Source organism: Microtus pennsylvanicus, chromosome 5 (genome assembly GCF_037038515.1).
Source record: "Microtus pennsylvanicus isolate mMicPen1 chromosome 5, mMicPen1.hap1, whole genome shotgun sequence".
Lineage (NCBI taxonomy): Eukaryota > Metazoa > Chordata > Mammalia > Rodentia > Cricetidae > Microtus > Microtus pennsylvanicus.
The window spans coordinates 118,505,561-118,526,403 of NC_134583.1; the positions used below are offsets into that span (position 1 = coordinate 118,505,561).

Genomic DNA, 20,843 nt, shown 5'->3' on the forward strand with positions numbered 1-20,843 from the left:
TCCCTGGTTCGCCAGCACAAAGGGCTTTGGCTCTTTTGGGAGGTTCAGCTATGGAACATTTAAATGGTTTAAATGGTTTTTGTGAGAAGAATGCTATAACTTGCTTATGGCAACATAGACCCATGGTATGCCTGAAAATGGGATTGTGAGCATGGCTGTCAGAGGCAGTGAACATGCCACTGCCATGTTGTATTGGGTAGAGCATCATGCAGGTTCACAGAGTTGGTCCTAGCCCTGCCCGCTTAGCATTTAAAAAGAAGTGCTCCTGGTCAGAAAATTTAACAACCACATAACAATACAGAGATCAATAGAAATGTATTAATTTAATATGTAACAGGTAAGAAATACCCTTAAGCTATTAGTCAAACAATATTGCAATTTATACAGATTTCTCTTTGGTTATTTCAGGTTGGAGCAGGTGGGAAACAAACAAGCAACTTTGAGAAACAGTTCATTTCTACAAACTGCCACCCATGCTTTGGCAACTACTCTACATTTAAGAAACCTTCATTATTGTGCACCCACTGTTTACGATTCCTATCAACACGAGAATAATAAGAACAGAGGCTATGTGTCTACGGGGGATTCAAAGACTAGCAGTTGCATTTTCTCAAGAATTTGCACATATGTCTTCTGCTCAGTTTTGCAGCACCAGCCTCACTTCTGACTTAATGGGACATGGAGAAATCTAATCCTTGCAATCCATGGGTAAAACAGAGGGAATATCAGGAGCCATAAGACAATCATCTTAAATTCTCAGTTCTAGATATGAGCTGAGAGACACTGGCAGTACTTCTGTTACACGATTGCTAATTGAAAAAAATATCAACAACAAAAAATAATAGCCTGGATTATACACCATTAAGTTCTAATGTGGTAAAAATTCATTTAGCTTTCACTAAGCTACAATTTAATATTTTTATGAAAAAATGTGATAATTTTTGTCCTAACACAATGTATGCTCAATGCATACACTATGGTCTTTTTAGGCTTTCATTGTTAAGAACACATATCCAAAGTTTTAAATTAGCAGGAACCTTTTCAAATATCTTATGAAATATGTGTATGGGGTCTTGTGTACTTATGTATCTCGACATGAGAGGAAGCAAACAATGGGATGCGGCATTGAGGCCAGCAAAAAGAGCACAGAAGACCTCATTAGATAAAACATACACCATAGAACACACAAAATGTTCATAAATGGGAAATAAACTTAGATTACAGACATATGAGGAATTTTCTTATCTCAAAGTTAACACATGAGAAGGTGTATCCAAGTAATGTCAGCAAATAAAACCACAAAATCTTACCTGAACATTTGGGTGGCAATACAAAATTCTCAGGTATTCATGGTTGACACACTAGAAAAACTTTGTTTCCATTCCATTCACATTGAGTTCTTCTGGACTAGAAGTTTTACATACAGTTGTGAGAACAATCCTGCCAGAAGACATAATAAACATTTCTTTGAACTGTAAGTTCAGTCTTTGCCCTGGCCACTTTAGGTTTTGGTGACCTTGAACGAAAAGGTTTAGAAATAAATAACAGAGTTAGGAAGGGTGATTGATATAGATCACAATGGGGAAATTGAATTGCTGCACCATAATGGAGATAGAAAAATATGTCTGGGTTCTCTGACTGCTCTTCTGGCTGATGAGGGAGGGGGAGTTATTGGGGAAGAGGAAGGGAAATGGGAGGCAGTGGCGGGGAGGAGGCAGAAATCTTTAAGAAAGAAAGGAAGAGAGAGAGAGAGAGAGAGAGAGAGAAGAAAGAAAGAAAAGGAAGAAAGAAAGAAAGAAAAAGAAAGAAAGAAAGAAAGAGAAAGAGAGAAATAAACGTCTGTAGTGAAGGAAATCACTTTGAGCATCCCTTTCTTATAGCAAGTCCAGTGATTAATTGAAAACTACGACTTCCTAAACCTGGCAGGATGACGTAGATCAGTGAGGAATGAAGGTGTGGGTGTCTTAGCCAGCAAGGAACCAAGGCTGTCTGTGGTGCTTTTTGATACTGGAGCAAAACCAAAATGTGTCGGAGAGGAATCTAGTTATAAATATCAGATACGGCCACATGAACAGTTATAGAAGTGAGGATTATAGTTGGCTTTTCTAAACATGAGTGTTTTTCTAAGAATATGTTGATTCAGATATTTGTATTTTCCTTCAGTTTATTCATCATATTATATAACACAGTTAACTAAAGAAATATTTGGATGGGGGAGCATTTTGGTGTTAGGGAAAAACTGGTACCAGATAAACCTCCAGAAATACAAAAGGATAACCCAAAATAACACTCCTAGGAATAGTAGAAAGTGTACCTGAACTCACGATCTACTGTTATCAGATTGGTGACTACAATAATTGTCACCAGAGACACTCTATCCAGAAACTGATGAAAACAGATGCAAGACACACTTAAACACTGAGTTGAGCTTTGGGGATTTTCATAAAGAAAGAGAGGATGGATTGTAAGAGCCCAGGGGTGTTATGGTGGGGGAACTCACAGAGAGATCGGAGCTAGTGGGAGCTGGTGGACTCTGGATCAATTGATAGGGAACCTCCACGGCATGAACCTAGGCCCTCTGCATCTGTGTAACAGTTGTGTAGACTGGTCTCTATGTAAGGCTCCCAGCAATGAGATTAGGTTCTGTCCCTGATGTTTAGCTGACTTTTAGAAGCATGGTCCCCATGTAGGATTAATTAGCCCAACCTTGATGCAAGTGGAGGAGCTAGGTCCTGCCTCATCCTGATGTGCCATGCTTTGTTCCAGCCTGTGGGTTCTGCCCGTTTCTAAAGGGAGAAAGAGGAGGAGTGGAAGGGAATCAAGTAGATGGAAAGCTGGGGAAGAATAGGAGAAGAGGAGGGAAGGGAAAACTGTGTTTGGTATGTGAAATAAGTGAAAAAACACTGTATACAAAATAAATAAATCTTATTTTATAAACTAAGAAAACAAAAGAGGACACACAGTAGAAAGATAACAAGGAAATGCAAATATGGACACTTTTGGATGAAGAAAATGAAACTCTAAAATAACAAAATTATTCTGTAGTTTCAGAATAAAATATTCTAAAAATTGACTATTTTCAAATAAAGACAGAATTTCAAAATATCAATTTCACTGTTCATATTTATCACCAATATTTATAGGTGAAAATCACTAAGAGGCACGCTGAAAAAGGACATGGTGAAATAACTGTTCACTTTTAACTTTTGTTATCACAGGGATAGAGTCTACTTGGAAGAGAGCTCAAACAGTGCCTAGTTGGTTCCTCAGTGATGCTCCAAAGTACAAGAGGTCAGTTGCCATGGCCACATTATAAAACCTCTGTACTACGTGATCACACTTGTGCCTGTGGGAAGGCTAACCATGGATCTAGTCATGGTCTTGGTGCTCATTCTGACATGTTTGCTTCTCTTCTCACACTGGAAACGAAGTTCTACGCAAAGGAAGCTACCTCCTGGACCTACTCCTCTGCCAATTATTGGCAACATCCACCAGATAGATGTAAAAAATGTTCACCAAGCCTTTACCAATGTGAGTACACTTCATGCTTGTCTGGCACTTTGTATAGAGAGATGTAAGTGATCTGCTGTCAGAGAAACTCTAGTACTAGAGAACACATTTTTAAATGGGTGTAAAGTGAAAAACAGTAAAGTTGTTTTTGTCTTTTCTGAGACTTGCCTATAGTACTGCAGTTGGAATTAGTAATAAACAAGATTTCAGGTTACAGAATATTAAGGACACTGATTTTATAATATAATCACAGAATTAAAAGTTTTATCTACTTTTTCAAATCCATCTTTCATAAACATTTTCTATTATTTTACTGATGGTGAAGACTGAGGGATTATAGTGAGATTTTGTGATGTAACAAATAAATGTTGCCTAAAGAACAAAGTGCAGAACTAATTTCAGGTATCTGTTAATTAAATTAGAACTAATTAAAGATATGTACAGTGGTGTCACATAACTTTAATTCCAGGACTTAGAAGACAAAGGCAGGCAGACCTCTGTGAGTTCAAAGCCAACCTGGGCTAGACTATACTGGTCCAGTTTCAAAGGAAACAGAGCCATGTGGTAGTGGCTCACACCTTTAAATCAAGTACCAGGGAGGTAGAGAAGGGAAGTGATATAGTTGGGCATAGAGGGGACACAAGGCGGGAGGAAACAAGAGCTCAGATGTGCTCTGAGAATGCCATCTGAGGATACAGTCTGTGCATTCAGTCTGAGGATTCAGTCTGGAGATGCGGTTTGAGGAGTCATAAAGACAGGGTCACACCTTTGAATCTGAGAATTCTACAGCGGTAAAAGTCCCTCTAGTGGCTGGCTGCACTGCTTCTCTGATCTCTCAGCTTTCACCCCCTAATATCTGACTCTAGGTGTTTAATATTAGGACCAAATGGAATTAGCATTACGATGAATATTTATTTAAATGAGTCATAATTGTAGAGATATATTGTTCTTGGATTATTCATTCATGCCTTACTCTGTAGAATTAATTGGATCCTGATTAAAAGTAAAGTAATGGGTAAGAGATCACACAGGAAAAGGAAACCATAAACAGTGTGGCTTAGCTTATACTGTGGTTTCCCGATCTCCTTTGATTCCATACAAAGCCTATGCCTGGGACCAAAAATACTTTATGATGAGAATATTTTTTCTACAGTTCTGTATATTGTGGTGCAGCTTCTGTGACGCTTACTCTGTATTTTTGTAAAAATAGATGAGGACTGAATTTGAACTCTTGTGCTGACACAAGAGTTTAGATGTTTACCCTTCTTCACAGGTTTTGTAATTTTCAACAGAAAGTATTCACAGCTGGGTCCACAGAAGTCATGTGACTATTGATTCAGTATGTAGTTAGCGAGAGAATGATCTGCATTATCCAAAAAATGGATAAGCATAGTGTGGATTTGAAGGCTCTACTTGTTTGCATTAGAACCCAGGAAATGAGTGTGGAATTTTTACTTCAGGTACTTTGTAAAATATGACAAAGTAACCTGTTGAATAAATAGTAAGGTGGTTCCTTCTCTTTAGACTATAAGTGGCCTGGGATATTGCTTGGCACCCAGAAGGTCGTCTATATGTAATAATCATCATATTGAAAGGTATATACAAACTTCAAACTTAGTTTTTCTGCATAAAAATATTTTAACACAGTTCTATTGCCAGTATGAAGAGGTCAACTACAGTGACAATTTTAGAATATTTGTTTTCTATTATCATTACAGTTCTCTAAAATCTATGGCCCTGTGTTCACTCTGTATTTTGGCATGAAACCCGCTGTGGTGTTGCATGGCTATGAGGCAATAAAAGAAGCTCTCATAGATCATGGGGAGGAGTTTAGTGGAAGAGGAAAAGTCCCTATTTTTGATATGGTTTTGAAAGGCTTTGGTAAGTATGCATGTGCTTCTGTGTATACTGGGTAATATATATATATATATATATATATATATATATATATATATATATATATATAGTGAGATGGAGGGTGGAAAGCAGACGTCATGTTTGCTCTTCAGGAATAAGTTTGGGACTCTATATGTGTGACCAGTCTGTTCCTTTATCTATCTCTCAGACATACTCCATAATCTTCTATTCCAATTTTTTTAGGCATTGGTTTAAGCAATGGAGATCTATGGAAAGAAACAAAGCACTTTTCACTCTCAACCCTAAGAAAACTGGGTATGGGGAAAAGAAGTATTGAGAACCAAATTCAAGAAGAAGCACAGTTCCTTGTGGAGGAACTGAAGAAAACCAATGGTAAGTGCAGGTTTATAAGCTGACGTTTACATCGTGTTCTATGTGTATCTGCAACAGTCAATTTTTCCCGTCCTATTCAAAGCATTGTTTTCTAAAGAGATGTCATGGGTATGGGTCTCATGTTAATTTTCTATAGCATTATGGAGCCATACATTTTACTTATCAAAAATAGGGTTTTGCTTTGCTTATCATCTCACCACAATACAATTTCCAATAGCAATAGTAACTGATAAAACATAAGAACCCTAGCAAAGATTGAATTAGCTTTCTTTTCTTCACCTTCCTTTTCCAACTTTTCCATTCTTTCTTGAACAGCAATGGTCTAGACTGCTTCTCTAAAGGGTCTAAGTGTCCTTCTTATATTATGTTTGTAGTTTTTGGTAGCTGTGGTGTGATTTAATAATTTTATTTCTCATATGAGTGTAGTAGAATTCTTTTTGATTAGTGTATCTCAGCTGTCTGCATGGTATCAGAATGGTATTGTTATTTCTTCTTGCATAACATTTAGGGTTTGATTTCTGGCCTTAATAAAACATGTTTCAACACAAATATACAAAATAAATGTATACTTGCAAATAACTAAACTTAGTAATTTTACTTAAAATGTTGGCTTGGTTGGTTCTCTAGCATTTCCCTGTGTGTCTTCAGTCTTGCATGTCATTTTCCCCTTTAAGTGTTTGCGTTAGAGAAGTGATGGTTGTTTCTTTGCCAACACTCTGGATGCTACTCGCCTGTTGCTTGTAAAGGAAGAATCTTCTTATGTCTGTGCAGTCCTAAGTGAATTTGTTTTAGATTTTTGTTCCAAATATAATAAAAGACTGGCTAACAGATTGTATATATGATTGACATACACACATACAATAACAATCTCAACGTCTTACCTTCCATATGCTCTGCTTAAACAAAGCATATTGATTAGAGTACTGTATTATGTTAATTGTATGGTAAAATATCAGTAAGTTCTAAGAATTTCTTATGCTTACTAACCAACTTTGTTGAATCAATTGCCCTTATTTGAGTATACATTAATTAGGATCAACTTCAATACAAACAATTTTTGTCTCTTTGTCACAGTAAATTCACCACTGAAAGGAATAAAAACAGAAATAATAATTTTCTCCTATCTAGTTATTCTCTTCTGTGTGGTCATAAAAATAATCTAGCCAAGTGTGTGGTATCATCCATAGGATGTTGACTCTTTCCACATCATCAGAAATGAAGGAACAGCATGAAAAGATAAGAACTCAGTTTAGGTTGATGGAGCATTTACTCATCCGATTTTTTTCTTTTGTGCTAACTGTAGTTTGTGTCAACTTGAATAAAACTAATCAACACAGAACCTGATTACTCATTTTCTATACTGGTGAAATCAATCACATGATCTATGTAATATATACATTTTAGTCATTTCTGGATACACTATCTTGATACTTACTCTAAAATAGCAACGAAAATATCCACAACTGTCAGTTTGCCCAAATGTATTGAATGTGAAGTTTGTCATAATAAGTAATATTTCTTTATATTGTTGAAAATCCACTGGATTCTGGGATGAGACCGTGGAGACAAGTTTCTAATGACAGCTCATGAACTTTTTTTTAAGTCACACTGAATTTTTTTCTCCTCCATTTTCTTCTATTTTTTCTACTTACCATCCAGTTTTCCATACTTTCACTACAGGTATTAACATGAAATAATTCTTTTGTAAGCAGCAAAATTCACAGTTTTAATCATGTATATGTGAAAAGGAGAGTCTTCAATAGTTTTCTTGTGATTTTTGCCTTACCTGTAATGGACTTTGCAAATATAGGCTCTGATACACTTTAGTTATGTAAACAGATCATGTCATAGTTAAACATGTTGCATTTACATTTTCTTCCCATAGATCACTGATATTCCCTGTTTTTCATTTTTTCTCCTAATTCTTTGATGTTTCTACATGATTCCATATATTCCAATTACTAGCACAATAGATTGTAATTTTTTGTTTTGCTTTGGGTTTTTTCCTGGCATGCTAAATTGAAATAGGATGTCTCTGTGCAGAGATGAATGGCCTGTAAGTAGATCTGTAGACAAGGCTTGCCTGGAACTCAGATTCACCCATGATTCATAGAATTGTCCTCCCCAGTTTTCCAGGATCTGACACAGATGGGAGCATTGCTGAGATTGGCCCATCGGCTTCTCAGCCCTGCACACACAAGCACAGAAACCCTGCCAATCCAGACAGATTCCAGGGACTCCTTTCCCTATCAATGATGAGCCACAAGGGCTTATATCTTTATTTGAGAAAGGAGATGTTGAGTAGTCACTGGTACCTATTCACAGAAAACACTTCACAGAAGAAAAAAGATTAAAATTTACTGGTAAAAATGTTTTCATGTAAGTAAGAAAGAACACTAGAAGTAAATTATGTCAGTCCTGGCTGCAGGAGCTGCAAGAGCTTATTCTCCAGAAAACAAAACAAAACAAAGCAAATTACAATAAAAGAAACATTCACCTGTATGTTAAAACAACTGATATGCCAAAGTACCTATCAAAGTCAATTGCACTGTCTCAAACTCTTTTATTACAATAACTTGCCTCATTTGATTGCCAAAGATGAGGAAAAAGACTAGAATGAAAAGAGTTGTAATCAACTCAGTTATATCTCAATCAGTTATAATCAACATGGATAATATTCCAAAGGCCTACAGTAGTTCCACCTAAATATTTAGTTTGTGACCTTGGAGCACAGACCCATTTTGATGTCAAGAATCACGAGTATATTTTAACTGGCTCTTATAAGTCAAATAAGCTGCAAGACTTTTTGATAGATTCATAAAAGTTTTTTTTTTCTTTCCTGAGTATGAGAATCTTGAAACAGATCTGCATGTCTTGCCAAAGGAGCAAACAATAGCTGATTCTTATAATGTCCATGGGTATCAAATTGGTTTCACATACATCATAAATTCTGGACATTTATTATCAAAAACTCTAGTGAGAATGGTGACAGCATTTGAAAATTAAAAGTGAAGAAGACAAAGATTTGACATATCATAAAGAAGATGTGTGATGCAGACCTTTAAGTGGTACAAATCTTTCCCAGATGGATGGAAATAGACTCTAAAAATATATATTTCAAAAGGATTTGCCAATGTGATTTGTGTTCAAATAGGATCAATAATAAAATTTTGAAGCATGTGGAGAAAGTATCTTCTCACAATAAAAGAAAAGATAACGTTGAACATATTTATGTGCTATATTTAAAAATGTAAGTATACCAAAGATTAAAATGGTGTCATCTGTCAAAAATGAGATGAAGACATTGATGTTGGTGCCACATATATAGACGGATGCAACTTAACTTAAAAACGTACTGTCAGAAAACCTTTTTTAATATAAGCCAGCAGTGCCCCATGTACATACAAGAGATGAAATGGTTTAATATCATGCTACAATTTATATGAAAATGCTATTATTGTGAATGATCTTGAAGTAAGCCCAATAAGATAACGAGAGAGTCCTTATGCATTACTGAGTAATGGAAGTTTGCTCATTTGATAAATGTATTGGACTCATCATACCTCATTTATATAGCTAACAAAACAATTAATTTTGGTCATTGTTCCATCTTTGGACTGTGAATAGTCTGTGAATGTAATTGGTTAATTTTTAGGATGTAGTGCCATTTATTGTAAGACCCTTGAACTTGGTAGGTTTTTCTGTTACAAATCTTGTAGAATACAAAGAAACACTTTCTAGTGACCTTACCTATTAGGATACAGAATGCTCTAAAAGTGTCATCAGTATCCTTTCAAATGGGCAATGGGTAATTCCTGTCAGTCTAAGGAAGTCAGATGATCAAATGACAGTGTGACATCCTCACGAGAAGTTAAAGTAATCTGCTTATTTTAATAAAAAAATTTTTAGTCAGGGAGTTGTGACTTTTCAGTTGGTATACGGCCACCCCAAAGTAGGCTTGTAACTGTGTTTATTGCTTGTAGCTGTTCTTTGCACATTGGATGATCCAGGGTAATTATAAGCCAACAAGCATTTTACATATGTTCTGTGGTTGCTTTGTCCTGAGAGTAAAGCTTTGATGTGTGGTTAAACGTAAACTCTTATACTACTACTTAGGAGAATCCAGAAAAAGTAGCATTTACTCTCTAGCAGAAGTGAGTAGAGTTTTTCACATTTTAATCTCATAATAAAATTTCAATATGTTTATGCATACTGTATGTTGTGTATGGTATGCTTCCCCTTTACTCCCTAGAATAACCTACAATTTAATGCCTTTTATTTTTATATATAATAGCCTGTATGTACTTCAGGTTTGGATTACAATCTTGCCAAAATAATTGTTACTGAGTACTATTTATTCCACGATCCCCAATTGTCTTTTTTGAAGGGAAAACCAAAGTCAGAATTAAATAAGTAAATAAAAATCATTTTTCAGATAATAGCACGTAATTCAGGTTAAACCAGCCAGTAAAATAGATGTGATCTCTTCTTATTTAAGTACTGAGTTTGAAGATTAAATGAAATGTAAGGTCAATATGATTGTGTATTATTCACCAGGTAAATATATAGCGCTTAAAATATTCAAAATTATAATTCCATTTAAAATGTTTAAGTTACTTTCAGTAGTTAACAAAAGCAAAATTTCTTCTTCATATATTTTAGTAACATTTGGTATTTGTTTCCAACTCTTCAGGCTCACCCTATGATCCCTCCTTCATCTTGACCTGTGCTCCCTGCAATGTCATTTGCGCCATTATTTTCCAAAATCGTTTTGAGTATAAAGATCAAGTTTTTGTTAATTTGGTGGAAAAACTGAATCAGAACTCTAAGATTCTGAGCTCTCTCTGGGCACAGGTAAAGCCAATATCCTTTCCTTATGAGAATACACATATGCTCTTTCTTCCTTACAGCTCAAATCAATATGGATCATGAAGGAAGGAGGTAACCAGCTGAGAAGGGCTAATGTATTATGGAAATAATTCTTGGAAGGGATATCTAAACCCATAAGTATACAAATAGCAAAAACTTAGATGCTGATGCCAACTAACTCAAGCCTAATTGTTTTTTATCCATGAATCTTCCTGTTGATTACTACAGAATTATTTCTTAAAATACTGCATTTGTTTTTATAAGAGTGATCTGTCATTCACTGCTGTAGGGAGAGTAGGGCCCCCTTTTCTGTCTTGTCCAAGCTAGCTTACACACAGAATAATCACACAGAAGCTGTATTCATTTAAACACTGCCTGGCCCATTAGGTCTAGCCTCATTGACTAACTCTCACATCTTGATTTAACCCATTTCTAATAATCTGTATGTCACCATGAGGTCGTGGCTTACTGGGAAAGATTCAGCATGTCTGACTCTGGCAGCTCCATGGAGGCTCTCTCACTCTGCTTTCTTTCTCCCAGAATTCAGTTCTGTCTTCTCCACCCACATAAGTTCTGCCCCATGAAAAGGCCAAGGCAGTTTATTTATTCAACCAATGAAAGCAACACATAGACAGAAGGACCTCCTACACCTATTCAAAGGACCTTTTACTAATCAAATACTTTATCTTCTTTTCATTAAGCCAATTTTGAACATAATACTAGGGAGCTTTATGTCAGTATAGACATAATATTCTCTGAAAGGAGGAAGAGTATTAATGGCAAAGAAAGCTGACAGTAAACACTGAGTACTCCTGCCATTCAATGGGTCAGTTGGGATTCTAGTTTATAGATCGTCAGTAAAAATGGAAAGATGTATGTTTTAATGCTATGTGGACCATAAATATCCTCATAGAATTGTTCTAGCATGAACAAAAGTTTCTTGCTCTCTGCATACACAATGATTGTTTGATCAAAGAGAAAACCCTAAGGCCTATGTGGTGCAATTAATTTTACCACACACACATTTCTTTGAGCCAAACACACCACTAAAAAGTCATTGCATTTTGAAGATAATCAATAGATATTGAGTCTGAGGCACTAGATTTTTCTGTAAATGTTACCCCCAAATTTTTAACTTCTATTGTCACATTGAAAGTGTGTGAGTGTTTAAATCACATGTATTTCAAACTGTAGGACAGAATTCATTTGAGCCTTCAATGAGTTTACATGAATAAAATTTTTGTTAAGAGATATGGTGAATATGGAAATTATACTAAGATCACTAACTATTATTGGAGAAATTTCTTCCTCAAATCTCTCTATTGGAATAAAGAATGCAAATAATGAATTTATGATGAATATGAATCATTCCTCTATCTAGCAATTCAAATCTTTCATATGACACATTACTAATATATTTTACTTAGGTCAATACAGTGTCTATTTTTAGTAAATTCTTGCATTTCCTTGCAGGTTTGCAATATGTTCCCTGTTCTGATTGATTATTGTCCAGGGACCCATAATACATTGTATAAAAACTTCACTTCTATTCAGAGTTACCTTTCGGCAAAAATAAAAGAACATGAGGAATCCTTGGATGCTACCAACCCTCGGGACTTTATTGACTATTTCCTAATTGAAATAAGGCAGGTACAGTGTTAATATTCATTTATTCAATTATTAAATTGGTAAAGTATTTTATACTTCATTGAAGTGATGTTTAAAACCATGTCAGTATCATTTGAAAAACAATTTGGTATTGTTTATGTGTGTGTAAGCCTGCAAAAATGGTTAAAATTGTTAATAAGAGCACATTGACCCTCTTCTATTATTTAAAATCAAAAAAGAAAAATTCAAAAAAAATATAGCATAGTAGAAAAACAACACAAAAGGCAAACAAAAGGAAACAAATTTCAATATAGTCATAAATCATAAACTTTTCTGTCTACTTTGAGCGCTAATATCATCAATGACTGTGTTTTGATCACTTGCATATCATATAGATGAAAAGAGATCAGTACACATTTGCACTGATCAAAGCCACATATGACTTCTAAAGGATGAATGATGTGTACCATGGGGAATAGTAGGTGGATGAAAGAGTAATGCTTTGAGTATAATTTCTCATGAGTTAATAAATTAATACCAGTGCGGTTAGAGATTGGGTTTGCTGTCAGGATTAACTGTTGGCATTGTGTAATTTCAGAAAGAGTTTCTCCACAATTTTTTTTGCAGTCTTTTTTAGAAAAGAACAAATGATAAATATTCTGGTATGATGGGAGTCAGTTGTACTACCATTATCTTTGTATATTTTGTTAGTTGTTCAATGTCTGAAGTCTTTGTTATTGAAATATTTTTTTACATTTTTATTTTATTTTTTTTAATTTATTTATTTATTAAAGATTTCTGTCTCTTCCCCACCACCCCCTCCCATTTCTCTCCCCCACCCCCAATTAAGTCCCCCCCCCTCAGCCCGAAAAGCAATCATGGTTCCCTGTCCTGTGGGAAGTCCAAGGAACCCCCACCTACATCCAGGTCTAGTAAGTTGAGCATCCAAACTGCCTAGGCTCCCACAAAGCCAGTGCATGCAGTAGGATCAGAAACCCATTGCCATTGTTCTTGAGTTCTCAGTAGTCCTCATTGTCCGCTATGTTCAGAGAGTCCGGTTTTATTCCAGGCTTTTCCAGACCCAGGCCAGCTGGTCTTGGTGAGTTCCCAGTAGAACATCCCCATTGTCTCAGTGTGTGGGTGCACCCCTTGCGGTCCTGAGTTTCTTGCTCGTGCTCTCTCTCTTTCTGCTCCTGATTTGGACCTTGATATTTCAGTCCTGAGCTCCAATGTGGGTCTCTGTCTCTGTCTCCTTTCATCGCTGCTGAAGGTTAATATTCAGGAGGATGCCTATATGTCTTTTTTTTATTTAGCTTCTCTAGGATCACTAATTATAGGCTCAATGTCCTTGGTTTATGGCTAGAAACCAAATATGAGTGAATACATCCCATGTTCCTCTTTTTGGGTCTGGCTTACCTCACTCAGTGATAGATAGATAGTGTTTTCTATTTCCATCCATTTGCATGCAAAATTCAAGAAGTCCTTGTTTTTTATTGCTGAGTAGTACTCTAATATGTATATATTCCATACTTTCTTCATCCATTCTTCCATTGAAGGGCATCTAGGTTGTTTCCAGGTTCTGGCTATCACAAACAATGCTGCTATGAGCATCGTAGAGCATATACTTTTGTTGTATGATAAGGCCTCTCTTGGGTATATTCCCAAGAGTGATATAGCAGGGTCCAAGGGTAAGTTGATCCCGAATTTCCTGAGAAACAGTCATACTGCTTTGCAAAGTGGTTGCACAAGTTTGCATTCCCACCAGCAATGGATGAGGGTACCCCTTTCTCTACAACCTCTCCAACAAAGGCCATCATTGGTGTTTTTTATTTTAGCCATTCTGACAGGTGTAAGATGGTATCTTAAAGTTGTCTTGATTTGCATTTCCCGATCGCTAAGGAAGTTGAGCATGACCTTAAGTGTCTTTTGGCCATTTGAAGTTCTTCTGTTGAGAATTCTCTGTTCAGCTCAATGCCCCATTTTATAATTGGGTTGATTAGCCTTTTACGGTCTAGTTTCTTGAGATCTTTATATATTTTGGATATCAGACCTTTGTCTGTTGTGGAATTGGTGAAGATCTTCTCCCAGTTATTGGGTTGCCTTTGTGTCTTAGCGACAGTGTCCTTTGCTTTACAGAAGCTTCTCAGTCTCAGGAGGTCCCATTTATTCAATGAGGTCCTTAATATCTGTTCTGCTGGGGTTATACGTAAGAAGTGGTCTCCTGTGCCCATGTGTTGTAGAGTACTTCCCACTTTCTCTTCTATCAGGTTCAGTGTTTTCGGACTGATATTGAGGTCTTTAATCCATTTGGACTTGAGTTTTGTGCATGGTGATAGATATGGATCTATTTTCATTCTTCTACAGGTTAACATCCAGTTTTGCCAGCACAATTTGTTGAAGATGCTCTCTTTTTTCCATTGTTTACTTTTAGCTCCTTTATCGAAAATCAGGTGTTCATAGGTTTGTGGGTTAATGTCAGGGTCTTCTATTTGATTCCATTGGTCGACTTCTCTGTTTTTATGCCAATATCAAGCTGTTTTCAACACTGTAGCTCTGTAGTAGAGTTTGAAGTCAGGGATGGTAAAGCCTCCAGACGCTCCTTTGTTGTATAAGATTGTTTTGGCTATCCTGGGTTTTTTGTTTTTCCATATAAAGAAATATTTTATTCATATTTAAGATCCAGAATTGTGAGTCCCTGAACTTTGCTACATGTTTCTGACAGACTGCTTTACCATTCTGAATCCTTTAAATTTCCACATGAATTTAAGATATGTTGTCAATATTTGTAAAGAGGCCAGTAGAAATTAACACAGAGACTGCATTTAAATTGTCAATTATTTAAGGGGGCTGGGCAATTTATAAAACAGAGATAATATTAACATATGTTGCCAGTCTCCAATTTGAAGCACTGATGATCTTTTAGTTTCAAAATGTTGCGTCACTCTACCAAACACACCAAGCCATTAACAATTTCTCTCCAAACTCCATGTCATCATTAGTAACTGTGAGTGTAACTTTTCTCTTTATGGACTTTCCTGTATCTCTCTGGCAGAGTATACTGACATCTAAACCAGTTCTCAGTAGAGGGCGTTTACTTTCTCTTTTTCTGCACATGCATAAAATCTTGGATGCTCCTACAATTTCAGCTTGTTTCTGTACTGTGGTCACCTGTTACTGCAACCTTCATTTACAAGAATGAGAACAACACACTCATTAGTCATTCTTTGTCTTTGCATTATTTCTACCTCTGACTCTTCTGAGTCAGAAACATGTGTGCATGTGTTTCTTGATGGCATGTTTTTATTTTCTTTGTGCATATCTCCAGCATGGAGTTTCTGATTTAATTTCATTTCATATTTACCTTTGTGGAGAACACACAAAATTTTTCAACTAACAGTTTTTGATTCGTAGCTTCCAGAATCTTTATTTTTGGTTTTTAAGTTTTCTTTCATGTTTAAAGGATTTTTGCCTTTTTTCTTGCCTACATATTATCCTGTGTATATCTGGATATCAAAGTATTTTGCATCTTGATGTGTGTGCCAACACCACACTGCATTCATTGCTGTAGGCTTCCATTTTGAGGGTTCAGATCTTTCTCCATAGTTTCATTTAAATCTGTGGACTTGTTTTCCTATTTGATTTTTAGTACAGATAGAAGTGAAGCATGGGATAAATTTGGACTAGCTGAACATAGCGGACAATGAGGAAGAATGGGAACTCAAGAACTATCACAGTGGATTTTTGATCCTACTGCACGTACTGGCTTTGGGGGAGCCCAGGCAGTTTGGATGCTCACCTTACAAGACCTGGATAGAGGTGGGCGTTCCTTGGGCTTCCCACAGGTCAGGGAACCCTGATTGCTCTTCCAGCAGATGAGAGAGGGTGACTTGATCGGGGGAGGGGGAGGGAAATGGGAGGCGGTGGCGGGGAGGAGGCAGAAATCCTTAATAAATAAATAAATTAAAAAAAAGAAGTGACTCATTAGATTACTTTGAGGAATAATATATCCATTTTAGAGCTACTCCTAATTTCAGTATTTGTGCATGAATTGATTTTCCACTTATTTATTTATTTTTCAACTTCTTAATCCAGAAATGGTTTAAGTGTGTCAATCTCTCATGTATATGATTATGCAATACTAAATCTTTTCCAACAATTTAAATGTGATTATTTTTTATTTCATTTTAATTCACTAATTTCTATAGTACAGATTCATACCTAAGTTTAATGTTTTTACTTAAAATTGCACTGATGTAATTTATTAGATTTGGTAAATTTTTCCTTTTTTTATTAATTTATACCAACTACAGTTCCCCTTCCCTTCCTTCCTTCTATTCCACACCCTTTCCTTAACCCACACCATCCATTCCTCAGAAAGGGTAAGGCCTCCCATGGGGAGTCAAGAAGGCCTGGCACATTCAATTGAGGACTAAGCATCTCCCCAACAGCATCAAGTTTAAGAAAGATATCCCACCATTTGGAGTTAGCTTCAGAAAGCCAGCTTATGCTTTAGGGACAGATCCTGGTTCCACTGGCAGGGGTCCCATGGAAAAAAAGGCTACGAAATTGTGACCCACATAAAGAGGTCCTAGTTCTGTCCCATGCAGGCTCCCCAGCTGTTGGTCTAGAGTTCTTGAGTTTCCACAATTTTGGGCCTCACCCCATTTTCTCATATAAACCTTCCTCCCTCTTTTTGACCGAACTCATATAGCACATCCTGGTTCTTGATGTGGTCTCTGCATCTGCTTCCATCAGTTACTGGATGAGTTTCTATAATGATTGTTAGGGTATTCACCATTCTGATTACAAAGGAAGGTCAGTTCGGGCACCCTCTCCACTACTGCTATGGGTCATTTTTGTGGAATCCTTGGAATTTCACTAGCATCAGGTTTCTCCATAACCCCATGATTCCCTCTGTTGAGATATATCTTTCATTTATCTCCACTCCATCCTTCCCTCAACTTGAACGTGAGGAATTTTTCTTTTGTAACTTGTGATTTATTCTTTATATGACTTTGATGCAGTTACTATGGAGAGTAGGCAAAGTTAGCATATGTAGTTTCTGATAATGAGACTGGGTGATTAGATATAGGGCAACAGAGGGACCGTAGAAGATACACAGTCAGCCTACCTGCTTCCTTTGCAGGAGTTGTCTGTTAGCAGGAAGTGCTGTCTTGAATAAAGAAATAAGCAAGGAGATGGAGGCTAGGGCGGGGGTCTGTGCAATTATAGTAGGTCAGAGAAGGGAGTAGGCAATGCAGCAAGTATCCTGCTACAGTGCTGGAGATAAGAATGAGAGCTTGAATGTGGGGGAACAAAAGAGAAGAGAATATCTGCATGCAGACTCCTTAGTTTTCTGGCAGGCAAAGCCTGAGGGGAACCTACTGGTGGCCTGATGGACTTGCTTTCTGGGATAAAGTAACAATTGGGAAAAGCTAAAATCAATGGGATCAAAGTGGAGTCAGGGGTGGCTGCCACAGGTATTCTCCTACAGAGGTGAGGATGAAAGTAGAGTATATGGACAAACAGAAGGAAAAGAAAAGATATGTAAGGTATTTTATTAAGTATGTATTTCTCCTTAATACATTGCTGGGCATATTATTTTGGGTTGAGAACTGTCATTCAGAATCTGGAATATATCATTCTGCACCCCTCTGGTTTTAAATGTTTGTGTTAAAACCCTGATGTAATTCTGAAAGCCCTGTCATAAGAGTAATTTTATTTTTCTCTCTTACAACTTTTAGTTGCTTTCTTTTCTGATTTTGTTATATGATAATTTTATATATTTTGAATATATTCTCATACCAGATCCTGTTCTTTTCTCTATATTTCCATATCTCTACACCTATTATACATAGATGTTAATATCCCACTCTAGTTTTTGGAAAATATCTACCAAGATATTCTAAAGAATGTGATCTATGCTGTGTTAGTCTTTTTCTATATACACTTTCTGAAGGCTGGGTTTCTTACCATTGCTCAAGTGCTCTCCTGATTTATCTTTATATATCTTCTTTAATTTATTATAGGCCTTTGCAGAGTTATCTAACTACTCTACTACTTTTTGTTCTTTATTTTTAATTGATCTATAGTATGTCAGGGTTATTTTTAGTATGTTATTTAAATATAATATAATTACACCACTTCTTCCTGACCTTTCCTTCGACCAACACCTACCATGCACCAACCTTCCTTTGATATTCAAGATCCAATGTTCTTTAATGATTGTGGCTACATGTGTAAGTTCATAAGGGTATGTATAGAAATTCAACAGTGTGATCACATTTAATATTGAGCATCTGTATATTTTGGGATTTACCACTTAACATTGGATAATTTTTTCTGGTGCTCATCTGTCTTTCTCCAAGGATTTTAATTGCAACTCATCATCTAGTCTTGTCGTCCCAAGTAATTCTTCTCAGCAACATCATAATTCACTTGGCGTTATAACTATTTAGGTTATATTCAACAGCCATATTTTAGAGAATTCATGAGTGTAGCTGTCCTGTCATATCTAGAAAAGTCATCCTGTAGCAAAGTTCCTTACCATCTGATTATTGCTATCATTCTCCCTCATATCTCCCTAAGATATATCCTGAGCCTCAAGTGTAATGGGTTTATCATGAATGTTATAACTGGGGCTGAACATCCCATAGACAATTGTTTTCCACAAGCTAATAGGTGATAATTTCTCCTTCTGCTACGAAAAAACATATTACTTGTGAGATGTGAATCCTATACTACTGTGTAAATTGAAACTGTTCATTTGTTTCCTAGCTTCCCAGATACAAATGATCACACAGAAACTATATTAATTATAAAACAATTTGGCCGATTATCTCCAGATTTTTATTAACTAACTCTTACATCTTAAATTAACCCATTTCTATTAATCTGTGTATCACCACAAGGCTGTTGCCTACTGCTAAGTTTCTGGTCTCCTTCTCCTTCAGCAATTACATGATCTCTCCCCTACTGTGACTATTCTCTCTATATATCTCTTCCATCCTGATTATATTCTGCCTTATCACAAGTCAAAGCAGGTTTATTCAGTAACCAATAAAAGAAACACATATACAGGAGGACATCCCACATCATCTCCCCTTTTCTGTCTAAATAAAAAGGAAAGTTTTAATTTTAACATAGTAAAAATAAAATGTACAAAATATTTATCAAGCAAGAATAATGGTTACAATATTTAATCCATTTACATTTGGAAAATTAAGAAAATAACTCTATTGTCTAACCTATCTTTGTGAGTCTAAAAAGTTTTATATCTAGTTTATCCTTTATCATAACTAAGGAAAACTGTTACTGTAAATATCTGTCTTTAAATCTTCAAAGTCTCCAGAATGATATAAGTTTACCTAAGTAAGCAGGAAGTCATTGCAAGCAGCTTCCAAACTTCTAGAATTGACAGAGACATCTTGCTGCCAGGACAATCAATTACCCAGAGTTCTTCTCTAATATTGAGGCATCCACCTTCAATATAGAGATTGATAGTATCCAGCAGACTCCTCTATGAAGCAGGAAATTTGAAAGACTACTTAGTCTATATTGGTACTTCATCAGTCACTTTCTTTATTGTCCATCATGATGTCTGGCATTTTCTTTGGTGGAGCAGGAACACTGAAGTACTGTCTCATCTTTTAGCAAGATCGGCAATCAATTTTTTCTGGGTCCTGCCCATCAACCTCTTTAAATAGATTGTTTCAGCCCGGCGGTGGTGGCGCATGCCTTTAATCCCAGCACTCGGGAGGCAGCAGCAGGCAGATCTCTGTGAGTTCAAGACCAGCCTGGTCTACAAGAGCTAGTTTCAGGACAGGCTCTAAAACCACAGAGAAACCCTGTCTCGAAAAAATAAAATAAAATAAAAATAAATAAATAAATAAATAGATTGTTGCTCCCCCAAGCTGACATATATCATTATCAAGAAAAGTTTAAGTTTTTCAAACATTTTAAATTCCATATTCTGTAGGTTTTTGAAGTGTTGAAGTTTATCTATCTAAATGAAATATATTTCTATATATCTAGAAAACTTAACTAATAAGACTGAAGTTTGATTATTGTATATGGCAATCTATTAACTTGTATTCCTTAATTCTACAATATATTTTCAAATTAGCTGTGCAAACATATTATCTTAAACAAGAGCAGAAATACATGTACGAAGTGTAACAAAATCAACCTTAAATTTGTATCAATAGACTAACATCAATACCAAACAAAGTGTTTATCTTTATATTTTATCCCCCTTTAAATGAAAACAAATATTTATAATCAATCATTTGAGAAATTTGGACATAGTTTTCTTCAAACTGCTTCCTACTATTCATTGGAAAATGTATTTTTAGGGTTCACAGAGACATTTCAGGGAATCTTGTCCCATCAAAACCCATTAGTCTGAAAGGAATCCAAAGGTTCTCATCTTCTGTGAATACGAAAGCAGAAGTTCATTCCAAAGCAACATAATCTTAGACCCAAATTTTCAATTCAAGAGACTTTATGTTGATTTAGTTTAGAAGCCCCCAGAATCAAATATTTCTCTTCAGTCAAAAATGTCAAGGAAAACACAATAATATACATCATCTAGATTGCCTGTGTAT

At 36.0% G+C, this 20,843-nt stretch overlaps 1 protein-coding gene across 1 annotated transcript in view; it reads left to right on the forward strand.

The window, feature by feature from the left end:
- The first annotated feature begins 3,348 nt into the window (after nucleotides 1-3,348).
- LOC142850438 (cytochrome P450 2C26-like) overlaps nucleotides 3,349-20,843 on the forward strand; it is a 32,596-nt gene continuing 15,101 nt past the window's right edge. The window contains exons 1-5 of the mRNA XM_075973989.1: nucleotides 3,349-3,531; nucleotides 5,229-5,391; nucleotides 5,611-5,760; nucleotides 10,454-10,614; nucleotides 12,103-12,279. Of these exons, the coding sequence (XP_075830104.1) occupies nucleotides 3,364-3,531; nucleotides 5,229-5,391; nucleotides 5,611-5,760; nucleotides 10,454-10,614; nucleotides 12,103-12,279 (819 nt within the window). The 5' untranslated portion in view covers nucleotides 3,349-3,363. The remainder of the gene's footprint in view (nucleotides 3,532-5,228; nucleotides 5,392-5,610; nucleotides 5,761-10,453; nucleotides 10,615-12,102; nucleotides 12,280-20,843) is intronic.